At 53.3% G+C, this 12,344-nt stretch overlaps 7 protein-coding genes across 7 annotated transcripts in view; 3 read left to right on the top strand and 4 right to left on the bottom strand. All coding sequences in view use genetic code 12, as the record gives it.

Moving 5' to 3' along the window:
* The window catches only part of DIURU_004145 (uncharacterized protein), a gene marked incomplete at both ends in the record, with an annotated part of 5,850 nt that extends 3,273 nt beyond the window's left edge, over nt 1–2,577 (bottom strand). Inside the window, one exon of the mRNA XM_034156986.1 lies at nt 1–2,577. This exon is cut by the window's left edge and continues 3,273 nt beyond it. Coding sequence (XP_034011166.1) covers nt 1–2,577 — 2,577 coding nt within the window.
* Nucleotides 2,578–3,269: 692 nt separating this feature from the next.
* DIURU_004144 (uncharacterized protein) lies at nt 3,270–4,202 on the bottom strand (the record flags this gene model as incomplete). The annotated part of the gene is made up of 1 exon (XM_034156985.1): nt 3,270–4,202. One exon carries the CDS (start codon nt 4,200–4,202, stop codon nt 3,270–3,272), a length of 933 nt encoding a protein of 310 aa, XP_034011165.1.
* Nucleotides 4,203–4,680: 478 nt separating this feature from the next.
* Nucleotides 4,681–5,271, bottom strand: ARL3 (Arf family GTPase; the record flags this gene model as incomplete). Its single annotated transcript, XM_034156984.1, has 1 exon — nt 4,681–5,271. One exon carries the CDS (start codon nt 5,269–5,271, stop codon nt 4,681–4,683), a length of 591 nt encoding a protein of 196 aa, XP_034011164.1.
* Nucleotides 5,272–7,185: 1,914 nt separating this feature from the next.
* On the top strand, nt 7,186–8,709 carry MTS1 (Mts1p; the record flags this gene model as incomplete). Its single annotated transcript, XM_034156983.1, has 1 exon — nt 7,186–8,709. One exon carries the CDS (start codon nt 7,186–7,188, stop codon nt 8,707–8,709), a length of 1,524 nt encoding a protein of 507 aa, XP_034011163.1.
* Nucleotides 8,710–8,846: 137 nt separating this feature from the next.
* On the top strand, nt 8,847–9,899 carry DIURU_004141 (uncharacterized protein; the record flags this gene model as incomplete). Its single annotated transcript, XM_034156982.1, has 1 exon — nt 8,847–9,899. The coding sequence occupies one exon, from the start codon at nt 8,847–8,849 to the stop codon at nt 9,897–9,899; it is 1,053 nt and encodes a 350-aa protein (XP_034011162.1).
* A 180-nt stretch (nt 9,900–10,079) lies between these two features.
* RTG1 (Rtg1p) lies at nt 10,080–10,760 on the top strand (the record flags this gene model as incomplete). Its single annotated transcript, XM_034156981.1, has 1 exon — nt 10,080–10,760. The coding sequence occupies one exon, from the start codon at nt 10,080–10,082 to the stop codon at nt 10,758–10,760; it is 681 nt and encodes a 226-aa protein (XP_034011161.1).
* Nucleotides 10,761–10,885: 125 nt separating this feature from the next.
* Nucleotides 10,886–11,785, bottom strand: FAD1 (FMN adenylyltransferase; the record flags this gene model as incomplete). The annotated part of the gene is made up of 1 exon (XM_034156979.1): nt 10,886–11,785. The coding sequence occupies one exon, from the start codon at nt 11,783–11,785 to the stop codon at nt 10,886–10,888; it is 900 nt and encodes a 299-aa protein (XP_034011160.1).
* Between the last annotated feature and the right edge of the window lie 559 nt (nt 11,786–12,344).

Here is a 12,344-nt window from a genome sequence, read left to right as displayed (position 1 = left end):
ATTCTGGTGGTGGTTGTGGGCATCGGGGGCGGGGGCGGGGGCCTTGGCTGTACGCGACCCGTAGGAGGCCGCCCGGTGCACCCCCACATCACCGCCACTAACATCTCTGTTCTGTTGACTAGCTTCATGAGAGTGAGTGTTGGACGAATCAAGGTGTTCCTTTTTGAAGGCATCGGCAACCACTTCAGAGTAATCAGCAGCGGTGCCGGCGCCGCCAGCAGCCCCGATAGAGCTCAAGTGCGGCGTCTGACCGGCACGATCAACGGCCACGTCATCGCCCGCATCCCTGCCTGCCTGTCTGTCCTCGTCATTCATCATATGGTCGACAAACACCCCGGAGTTGGGCCAGCCCATATCTCTACCGGTGGCAGGCACCTGGGTGCGAATGGCACTGGCAGCGCTACCAGAGCCGGTGGCGGCACTGTTGCCGGTGCGAATGTGGCGCGTGGCACCCTCGCTCATGACGATGTCGGCCACACCCCCCAGCGGGCGGTGCTGGATCGGTTTCTGGGCGTAGTAGCCGCCGGAGATCGCCAGGCCGATCACGGAGCTCGCGGGAATGTTGTTCAGAAGATTTTTGTCGGTTTTGTCGAGGTGGGGCGGTGTGGGTGAGTGGTCAACATCATCGTTGTAGAATTGCAGATGGCCGCCAAGGGCTTCCAAAGGCACACCTGTGGGGGCATTGACGGTGCCTGCTTTCTCAGCAACTTTACCCAGGTACTGAGCAGGCTCCGTCGGTTGTTCCTCGGCCTGGCGTTGGTGGCCACGGTTCTCGATGAATCCGCCGTAGCCGTCAACCTTAGAGATCGTCTGGCCGTACTGGTCGGTAACGTCGCCGGTGACGAAATTGATCCGCAATTCACGCAGTAACTTAAGCAATTCCGGGTTCTCACGCTTCAATTGCTCCACTGCTCTCTGGGCAATCTTGGTGGCTTCACTATTATCTTTAGTCCCCTGTACCAGGACAATCACGTCCAGCAGCGGGTCCTTATCGTGCAGCAGCTCAAACAACGCTGTAGACTCTGAGGGTTGCTGGTGCAGCAAACTCAGTCTGTTGTTGTTGTTGTTGCCGCGCTTGGCCTCCTCCAAGTTGGCCATGATCACCGCCTTAGGGTCACGAGCATAGGGACTCACGTTGGAATCGTCTGATTTAGTAGAGGCACGACGCTTAGACGACGGGGAATTGGCACTGGCAGCGCTGGGAGTGCGTTGGTGGCGGTGGTGGCTGCTAGATCCACTAGCACTGCGGTGGTGGCTCGAACCAATGGCAGCGCCGGTGGCAGCACCAACAGCAGCGCCAGCACCCACAGCTTTACCCAGTGGTTTGCGGCCCATAGCACCGACTTCGTTCGCAGGCACCGGGGCGTCGTCGGGGGCAAGCAGCAGGTGGGTGCGCTTGTGCCCAGGCAGATGCGAGAGCGGGTCCACGTAGCGTTCGTCGGCGTTGGAGTGGACGTCACGCTTGACCAGCGGCTGGCGGAAAGCTCCCATCGCCTCAGTAGAGTGGGTGCTACCCTCAGTGCCCTGCAGCTTGCGCGAGGAGTGGCGCTTAGGCGTAGTCCCCGGAGACTTCAGCGTATTTGAGGCAGCAGACGTAGCGGCCACAGCCTCATTAGGAGTCTGTTTGTAGGTGTTACCCAGCAGAGTAGTGGCGTATTCCCCAGCAGTATACGACAGCACTAATGGCAGCGACGGCTGGTGAGCACGAGGAGTGGTCAGCGTCGCCGGAATCGACAGTGCCGCCAGCGTCTTGCCGACACCAGTTTGAGCCGCCTGAGTCGAGGCCGAGGCAGAAGCAGACTGGGTAGAGCCAGGAACATTGCCGGGAGCAGGCAGCACACCGCGGACCAGGTCACCGCCGTACATAGCTCTCGTCAGGGCATTCTCTGCCTGCAGATCCGTAGGCAGTAAACGATGCTCGCGGCTCTTACTGGGGTCAAGCGTCTGGTGGTGTTGCAGTTGTACCGGCACCGGTTGTGATTGAACAGGTGCCTGCTGAACTGGCACTTGTTGTGCATGCGCTTGCTGCGGTGCGCTCCGCGGTTGCTGCTGCTGTTGCTGGTGGTGGGAGTGTTTCTGGTGTTGGTGAGGCAATTGTTGCTGAGGCGACTGCTGCAATTGAGAAGTAGCTTGGGTGGCTTGGGTAGCGGCTCTTGCTTCATCGGCGGTGCCGACGTGGGCATCAATTCCGGCGGCACCGGCGTGGTGGGCGGCGGCATTGGCGGCAGCACTGGCATCCGCACTGGCCACGGGAGCACCGCCACGTTGCTGCTGTGGCAGTGTCGGGGCACTGGCGCTGGCGAGGGCAGCGCGTTTAGAAGTAGATGGCGATTTCGTCACCGAACCGGTAGTATTGGCCGCGGGTTTCGTCGGCAACGGGTCCAATGGCGCCGAGGGAGCTGACCCTGTCACCCGAGTCAGCTGGCTTCGCTTTACGCCTGAAGCAGCTCCAGTGGCTCCGGCACTGGTGGCTGCTGGCGGCTTAAACTGGTCGCCGCGGCCTTCCAGCGTCAGACGGGTGTGGGAGCGGAACGGCTTCCTGAACTTGTCAAAGAGCTTGCCCTTTGAGGAACTCATGTTTCAGAAATCGCCGTTTAGGGGTCAATTGGGGGTGGAAATCAATAACTTTTAAGCGGGGGGTGACGAGTCAGCAATCTCTCGTCGAGCAAAGGTGGTCGCCAGGGGTGGCTTTTTTCCCTCATGTATATATGGCGTCTTTCCTGCACTCCACACAGGAAATTGGCAGCACGATAATGGCGACCAGTCACCAGGGGAAAGCGGAGGCCGAGTGGGGACCGCAGTAATTCTAATTATAAACTTCGGAGTTTATGGAATTGGTAAGAGTAAGCGAAACACTAATAATTCCATAGCTTCTCACTTCGTACTGGTAATTGGAGCTACGACGAGTTTTTGTGGGGATTCTCCTGCGGCCGGCGCGCGTCGATGGTGGTATGGAAGTTTGCTGGCACGAGCATTGCTTTGCGGGTCACGAACTCGAGGCGGTGGGCGACAAGCGGATGAAAAATTGACTCAAATTACCGTATTATTAAAAATTTACCCAAGTAAGCGATGTGTTAATGAAAGAATAGTGGAAGAAAAATGGATTCCAACCAGGGATATAGCCTTGGCTGTTCGTTAGTGTCGTTTAGGTAGGGGTCGCGCCCCCACTACTAAGACATGAAATTTTGGCGTTCGACATTAGCCGGCAACCTCAGTTATGACGTCACCAAGCAGGACGACGGAAATCAATTGTGCCTTGATTTCTCTCATTACGAGTACTCCAGATACACCAGCAGGTGGCACACCAGCTCGATATCGTCGCCATAAACGTTTGAAAACATACTGGAATTGTCAGTGCTGCCAGTGTAGGAGATATCGTAGCCGGGGTAATCCGCCAGGTTGTGTTCCAGGCGAGCCTTTGGCGTGTAGCCATCTCTCCACTGACGCGTTTGACCACCACCCACCATCCACTGGCGCGGGTCAACGTGGCAAATTGCCATTCGGTTGGCATTGCTGATGATACCATTCATATAGTTGATATTGATTTCATCGAGGTATAGTAATTGCGATGAGGGCATTGATTGGACGACCTCGCGTACGGCGATTAAAGCAGCCCGATGATCGTAAGTATTAATCACTCTGAAATAACCTCGGGGGTTAAGACCAGGGTAGCCGATGCAACTCATAGTAATTACTACCTCAACTGGCAGGCCTATTTTGGTATCGTCAACTTCATAAATTGTCAGATCGCGACAGCTATTGCCTAATTCTTGACAAAGCTGGCGAGCCCATACTCCCACCAGTTCACGAACTGCTGCTGGTAATTCCAATTGGATATCAGCATGGTCGTAAACGTCGTTGATGGTGATGTGGTGGCTGTACCGCTTATTAGCAAACAGTGGAATGGCGCGGGGACGATTGGTTTTCAGGTCTGGACACTTGGGCAATGGCTTTGTTTGAGGATAGACGTCGGCATCGGTATTTTCTCGAGGGTCTAATGAGTGTAAGGCTCCTTCACGAGCAGCTACTCGTTCGGATTGGATTGGTGGACACGGGACCATCACCGGGGGGTAATAACTTTGTGGAGGCGCGTACCACTTGGGAGGGTCATAGCACTCTTGCGGGAAGGTAACGCTATGGGGGGACCGCGCCTGGGGCTGGCGGTGCCACAACCGCTTGACACGGGTCTTCACTCGCTCCATAACTCCTGGAAAAGCCTGTGAAAAAGGGGCGGGGAGGGCACCCTTCGCTTAATATACGACAGGATTGGCGGTACCTGCAGAGGTACATGCCGCTCGAGGTCACCTTGCGAAACCGACGTGAGCATATACGAAAAGTAAAAAAATGTCCATTAACCGGGGGGAGGCAGCCGCCCAAACTTTCCAGTAAAGTATTCCCCTCAATGATAATTATATTATGGAAGGGGGAGGAGAAAGCTCGACAAAAGAGGTATTATGTATAAAAATGGCAGGCGAGCATGAGCGAGTAGAGGGCGAACTTGAGGTAAGTCATAGCGTACTCATATTAGAGGAGACGGGCCTGGGACAGTTTTCGGTTCGGAGCCCCGCCCGGTAGTCGTCGTTGAAAAGAGCCGAGGCCAGCCAACACCAAACTTAGACGCGCGCATAGGCGGAGAATGCGACGGCGCTCCAATACGAGGGACCCGCGTGGCATGTTTGTTTACCGGTAGTCAGGGGGGCGGTTCCCCTTGTTGTAGACCAAGCGCAGCACTAACCACTCGAGCGCTTCGCGTAGCCCTTGGTTCTCAAGCACCAGCACCGGCAATAACTTGGAGTCGGTGGCCTCGAGCTCCAGCACCAACTGGATAAACACCCCCGTCTTGAGCTGGACCAAGTCCACGGCCTGGGGCAAGTCCTGCTTGTTGGCCAACATCAAGATGGGCACGTTTACCACACCCTCCCACGCGTTGTGGTGGGCGATATCGACAATGGTATCATAACATTCTTGGAAACGATCGGTATCGGTCAGATCGATGATAAACACAATGCCGTGGCACTGGTCGTAATATCGCAGCCACATCAGTCGCAACAGCTGTTGCCCACCTAAATCCCAGAACTTGAGGAGGATGCTCCGCCCTCCCTTGCCTTTCACCACTTCCAGAGGGTTGGTCAGCTCAAACTTGATAGTAGTGGTATTTTGGCCCACGGTGGGCAATATACGTTTATGCTTCAACGCGTCGACGGTGTCAACTTCGTCGCCCTGTTTTTTCTTGCGGGTTTCCGCCAGCTCGTCGGGGATCTGGTAGAGCATTTTGAGGTGTTCGAAGAACGTTGTTTTGCCGGCATTGTCCAACCCGAGGATTAACACGTTGTACTGCTCACGCTTGGTGTAGTGCGAGTACAACGAGCTCGCAAGGTGAAACATCGGGGTACGGACTCGACGCCACTGGGGGTGTTGTGGTGGTGGCCTGGTTAGGGGTACGGTGGTCGTCACAGATAGTCGCGGAGCCGCAAACGATGGTTACCCGGCCATAGCGCGCGCCTCCCACTATATAGCCACCGGAATTTTTCGCCTTGAGTCCGAAAAGATACCTCATCTTTTAAGCAGAGGAAAAGGTAAGTTACCGTGATGATGAACATGATAGGGACAACTGAAAGCATACGTGTTGATAGTTGTCATTAAAGATAGTAGAAAACCATCTGATACTAACAATTTAGGTCCAATCAGTGTTGATTTAGCCAGTAAATTTCGGCTTGGTCGGAGCCAGCTTCGGCATCGCCGGTGCCGTTTCCCGATGCCTATTGCGAGTGCTGTTGCGCTTGCCATTGTGATAACTCCATGCTCTGTAGATGGCAGCCACCACCTTCTGCTTCAGTAGAGGCAGTGCTGGCTCGTTTAGGCTTGACTGGTATGATCTGGAAGCTAGTGGCATAGTCTGAAAATTATATAAAGGCTGGTAGTCTTGTGTCTGTAAATTTCCTTCAAGGACACTTTCTTCATACACTGCCATTTGACGCTCGATGATGTTCCATTGATAATCACTGCAATTTTAGTAATTATCAAATGTGGAGCATCAGAAGACATTGCTGCCTCTGGAGGTGGCGATATACCTCAAAGTCACTACCTGGGCTGGTTCCCTTTTTTGTAGCGACTGGACAAGACATTGACGAGACACTTGTGGCCTAATTATTTACAATTTATAGAAACTATTTTTACAATAAACACTTTGTCTTTTCACTACGTCATCGCCCAGAGAGAAATCTGCCAGTATCCCAATCGGGATCTCAATCCCACGACACATTTAGTGACCGTGACTAACGGCCATTGACGATGCCAATCTCCGTATGCGGTAACCTGATAGATAGACATGACTTCTAACCCAGCTTGTACCCACGGTTTTGGGGAACACCAAAGCCACCCCCCTTTTTTTTTAGTGGCATGTGAGCCGTAGCCAATGCCACCGAAAGATAACAACTTGTGGAATTGACAAGCCAGAAAGCTAGCATGTCGTCTCATTTCTCAATGGCTGACTTTTTACTTGGTGACCACGCTTGGCTGGCGTTCGTAAATAGCTGCTACTGGGCGTTTACGTTGTGGTTACGAGCATTGCCATAATTTCCCGATCGGGTTTAGACGTCGCCGTAACTTTTTTTTTTTTTATAGAAGTGAGGATTGCGATTATATAATCGAAGGAACCAGCACGGCTCTATCCTCTCAACCAATACTACGTGTCGATTATGCCACAGCCTCGCTTGACTCAAGCCTATTACTTGCAGTCGAGATTGCCTTAACCCCTATTAAAGCCAAAATCACCGCCCAATGACGTTTCTCCCCTCAATTTTCCGCTAGTTCTCAGCCTCTGTTTCTCATCGTGCTACCGTTGGCGCCCATTATCCTTTATGCGCATGCTCGGAGTCAACCAATCACCCCCATAGCCCGAGGCTTAGAGCCAACACCCGCCAGCCCCCGTGCCAGATCCAATTGGCCAAACAACTCTCTAACTATAGTGCATGTCACTTTCCTATTTAATGCCATTGCCGTTGATTCCCGGACGCCGATGGCATCCCCTCTCTCGTATTGTTTAGGTCGACTCCCTGTGCCGCGACGCCTGAGACTCAAACGTGCCACGTCCAAGGTTTTCAGGTTTTTCATCCGAAACACGCGCGCGCATATCCACTATATAGCCCCACCCAAGCCCCATAATTTTTCCCTTCCCCCATTGAGATGTTGGACAACGTCGAATTCATCAAGACGCCGCCGGCGAAGCCGACGCCCCCGGTCTCCACCGAGAGTGGCGTGCGGACGCTGGCGCTGCCGCTGATCCATAACGCCCCGTTGCCCGCCGACGGGCCTGGGCTGAAGCACTTCTCTAACTTGGCCATGATTGGTCTCGTCGCCGGTATCCCCTACTTGGTCACCCGCAAGCTTGGTGGTGGTTTTAAGACGTGGGTGTTCTTCACCTTGGTGTTGGTCATCCCCATCTTGATGGCGTTCTGGACAATCATGTCGCTGTACTCGCCCCGTCTTAACGAAAAGGCTAAGTACCCCAACCGCCCCATCCTGTACTACTTGGAATTCCACACCCCGGAATTGAAGGCTAAGTACGAAACCCTGAACAACGGTAAGGGTACCAAGATCCCCATTGAAACTTTCCAGGAATTGTACTTCGACGGTAAGGTGTCGTTCAAGGGCGACGCCCTCGACATCATCGAATACAAGCACGACTGGGCCAACTTCAGATTCACCTTGTCGTTGTTCCGCTTCTTCTTGTTCGGCATGATCCCCGAAGTCATCTTGCACTCGCAATCGCAAGACGAAGAACAAGTGCGTGACCACTACGACCGTGGTGACGACTTCTACACCTGGTTCTTGGGCCCCCGGATGATCTACACCGGTGGTATCATTGGCGACCCCGACCGTGAAGAAACTTTGGAAGAATTGCAAGACAACAAGCTCAAGGTCGTTGCCGACAAGATCGACTTGCAACCCGGTGAAGAAGTGTTGGACTTGGGCTGTGGCTGGGGTACCTGGGCCACCTACGCCTCGTCGCAATACGGGGCTAAGGTCACCGGTGTCACCCTCGGTAAGAACCAAACCAAGTGGGGTACCGAATTGCTCGAAAAGTATGGTGTCACCCCTGACCAACTGCGGATTGTGTGCTGTGACTACCGTGAAGCCCCCAAATCGCAAAAGCCCAACGGTAAGTACGACAAGATCACCTGCTTGGAAATGGCCGAACACGTCGGTATCCGTCGTTTCACCGCGTTCTTGGAACAAGTTTACGAGCTGCTTGAAGACGACGGTTTGTTCTTCTTGCAATACGCGGGTTTGAGAAAGAGCTGGCAATACGAAGACTTGTGCTGGGGTCTTTTCATGAACAAGTACATTTTCCCTGGTGCTGACGCTTCTACTCCCTTGGCCTTCGTCGCTTCGTGCTTGGAAGCCGCTGGCTTTGAAATTGTTTCCGTCGACAACATCGGTGTCCACTACTCGGCCACCATCTGGAGATGGTACCGTAACTGGTTGGGCAACAAGGACAAGGCTGTCAACAAGTACGGTGTTAGATGGTACCGTATCTGGGAGTTCTTCTTGGCCCAAGCCGTCGTCGCCTCGAGAAACGGTACCGCCACTTGCTTCCAATTTGTCCTTAGAAAGAACCTCAACTCGTACAGACGGGTTGAGTACGTCCCCCGCCAACACGGGGTGTTGGCTCCCTTGGCCTCCGGCACCAAGTGGGCCAAGCCGTAAATGTGATCCATCTGAATCACTACTTAATTTCTTAGCTTATGTATATGCAAAAGTGACATAAACGATAGTATTCTTATCCACTTTCAAATCGACTCCGCATTTTCCTTCTCATCATCGCACTTGCCACTCTCCCCTAGATGATCCATCGCCTCCGGCTACCACACCAGTGTATCCGAACGCTGCGCCGTTACAACGCATCCATATCCCCTGAGCTCAACCAGCTTTTACAGCAGACGATTGATGCCACAACAAATGCCGCCCAACCGCAAGAATCAGGTCCATCATCGCGGGTAGAGTTTGAAGACGATGGCGACGAAGCACCCATGTCAGAGCTGGCTATTGCTAGCGAGCGACAGTTATTCTACAATATCTTCAAGCTGTACATGCAAGAACACCCTGAACGAGAGGCCCAGGCGGGTGTAGCGGGTACGGTGGCAGCTCTGTTGGAGCGTACCAAAAAAGCTAAGACAGTGGCGAAAAGAGTCAAGACTGCCCGCGAACGGATATCCAGTGACCTTAAACAGGGGCTTGAGTCATCAACACTTCAAGCTATTAGCAAGTTACCCCATGTGGGCGAAGTGTGTCGGTGGTTTTTCGCTGATCTTGACCGGTGGAAGAAGATGGTGAGTGATGCCAAACTGAAGCGTGATCAGCGGGCTTTGACCCTCGACCATTTACTTAAACCCGGAGCTGAAACGGAAGCGGAACTGTTTGTTAACTCAGTAATTGCTGAAGCGGAAGCTAACCCTACAACGCCCCCACTTAATGCGTTTACATTACCCATAGTGATTAACGGTTTAATTAAGATGGCCGCTTTTGAACTCCATGATGGCCAAACGGCAATGACCTTATACCACTGGCTCAAACGTGACGTAAACGTTTACTCAGTGGCGTGTAACCAAGAAACTCACAATTTGGTGCTTGCCATTGCTCACTTATATTATGGTAAAGGAGACTTGTACCCAGTGGAAGCTTTATATCATGAAATGAGGAATAGTGGGTTTTCCGGTAACATGGAGACATTCAACGTTCTAAAACAAGTGGTGATTGATTACTATGGTCTCCGTATGGGTAAACTCGACGGAGTTAATGCTACGACGCTGGTGCCATTGTGGCTGAAAGAGGACGACGTCAGAGCCGAGTCCTTTGAACGACACTTAAAGCAACTCGCCCGGAGATTAACTCACTAGACTTCAAACCCACACACGGTTCCAAAACTTGTATATATAAGTATTTATAGATTTTATTTAACGGTCGCAAACGGTCACTTTAGCATGTGTCAGTCGGGGGCACCTGGTGCGAGCGCGCGCACATTTGCTAAGGCACTGATACCAGCCACAATCCAGAATTGATAACTTTCCTCAACGCCAATGTCCGAGTTTAACGGGTTCCGCGACCTGTATTACGACCAACTGACGGGGGCGCTGAGTTCGGCAAACCCCAGTGCCTCGCCGCATACCCTGATGAACATCCCCACCATCAACGTCAAGCGCGAGGACGTCGAGCAGTTTCTCTCGCAATCGCTGGACATCAAGAAGCAATTGCTGGCGTCTTTAGGTGGCGCCGGTGGTAGCTACGGAGGGGTGAACAAGCCGACGCTGCGTAAAGGCCTGATCATCACTATTCGCAGTCAGGAAGATGACGACGACGCCGACCAAGGCAATGAACGCAAACGCCGGGATAATATCAATGAGAAGATCCAGGAGCTTCTTACATTGATTCCTGCCAAGTACTTTGACCCTAAATTGCAAAAGGATGCTAAAAAGGAGGAGGACGTTAAGAACCTGGGGACCAAAGACGGTAAGCCCAATAAGGGGCAAATCCTCACCAAGCTGGTCGACTACCTTCGGGATTTGCAAAACTTGATTGATGAAAACAACCGCAAGGAGGTTGAGCTTCAAATGAGACTCCGCCAGTTGGAAGGGAACACCCAGCAGCAAGGGCCGTCGTACACGAGTGCCGAGCGGGCCTTGGGTGAGATCGGGGTCGGCCCCCTCCTGGAAGAGTACTTCAAGGGAGTGCTTGCCGACGTGTTGCGGAGAAAGCCGTGAAGTGTGTGTGTAATGTTTATGAAGTAATGTTATAAAATGAGTTATTCACGAATTTGTTATCCTTTGGGGTGATCGATTACGCTATATAATATTTGTCTAAGGTATATGTAGTAGTGTCTAGGTCATTAGTCTTTAGTTTGGCCCAGTACCGGGGCCGACTGGTTGGTATTGGTCATGTAGTTGTTATTGGTGGAGTTACCATTACCATTAGTAATGGTGTCGGCGACGTCTCGATTCAGACGCTGGCATTCAGTGTAGCGACACCGGCCTAGCCGTTCGCGAGCATCGGCGTCCTCAGTGAGCATATACGCTGGGGCATAAGTGCCGTCATCTCGCTTTAAAAACGGGTTGGGTACCGTAGTATCACGTCCACCTAGACTGGTATAGCCCTGGTCGTACATCGGACAGTAGTCGATCCCCGTCTCCACGAGGAACGCCCACACATCAACATACGTCCAGTCAAGGATCGGATGTAGCCGGGTGAACCGGGGCCAGTCGCCGTCAGTGGCTTGAGCAAATTTGAGGGTGGCGCCATACGGGTCGGAGCGTCTGATGCCGATGATGATGCGGTTGATATGCGGATTGGCGTCCAAGTACTGTTGGAACCCTTGCTTCAAATGGGCTTTTATCGGCACCAGCCGGAGGCCTAGCCGCTGGTTCAGCTGGCGGATAAACTCGCGTACCTCGGCAAATTCAACTTCGGCGTTAATATAAACCGAATCCAACTGGTAGTTTGGCGGGAGACTCTTAGTGTGGAGCACGGCGAGGATAAGCACGACCATCACGAGACAGTCCTTGCCGCCGTTGTAGGACATGGCGACGTCGCTGACGTCGTCCAACGCGTGGCTGAGCTCGGCCATCAGCTGGCGGATGCGTTGTTTGACCCGTTGTTTAACCGCCGGGTCAGTAACGTACCCGGGCTTGGTCGGTGGCGGGAGCTTATCGTCAAGATACGCCTGCACCAACTGGTGGGCCTGGCGACACTGGTGGGCAAACACTTCCGCGGGCAGCGCTTCCGTGGTCATGGCTTCGTGTAAGGGTAAAGTAGATCGGGGCGCCACTGGTGAGCGCATGTGGTGCGAGACGTTTCGACAGTGGAGACAGGTCCGAAGTGGGGGCGAGACCGCCGTCCGAAAGCGGCACCGCCCTACTGCCAGGGAGACAGCGAGCCTGTGGCTTAATGTCCTTAAGGCCATCTCGCTATCGCCAGGGGGTCTACGATAGAGATAGAGGGGCTCAGGGTGGGTGGGGGTGGCGGGCCGCCATTGTGATAACCAAACGTGACTAGCGCGGGGGAATCCCGAGGCGATAAGATCCGATGATACGGTAGCCCTAGTAGACGTGTAAGTGTCAATATTCGTTGTATGTCACCAGTTTAGCCTCTGAAATATAAAATCGGTTATTGTGACTGGGGTGTCATTTAGGCGTGACTCAAGCGGGCATCGTCAGTCGCGTCGCCTAAAGCCGAACCCGGCAACGGCGAGCGAGGTGAGGGGCCCGCACTGGCACCACAGCTAACAAAATTAGTTAGTGAGGGGGAGAGCCCTTCATTATGACAGAAAATGAGCACTGGCCCGATACGGC

The sequence above is a fragment of the Diutina rugosa genome (genome assembly GCF_008704595.1).
Source record: "Diutina rugosa strain CBS 613 chromosome Unknown scaffold13_size251220, whole genome shotgun sequence".
In the NCBI taxonomy this organism is placed as follows: Eukaryota; Fungi; Ascomycota; class Pichiomycetes; order Serinales; family Debaryomycetaceae; genus Diutina; species Diutina rugosa.
Note: the sequence above shows the minus strand (reverse complement) of the source record. Positions and strands in the feature narration are given on the sequence as shown.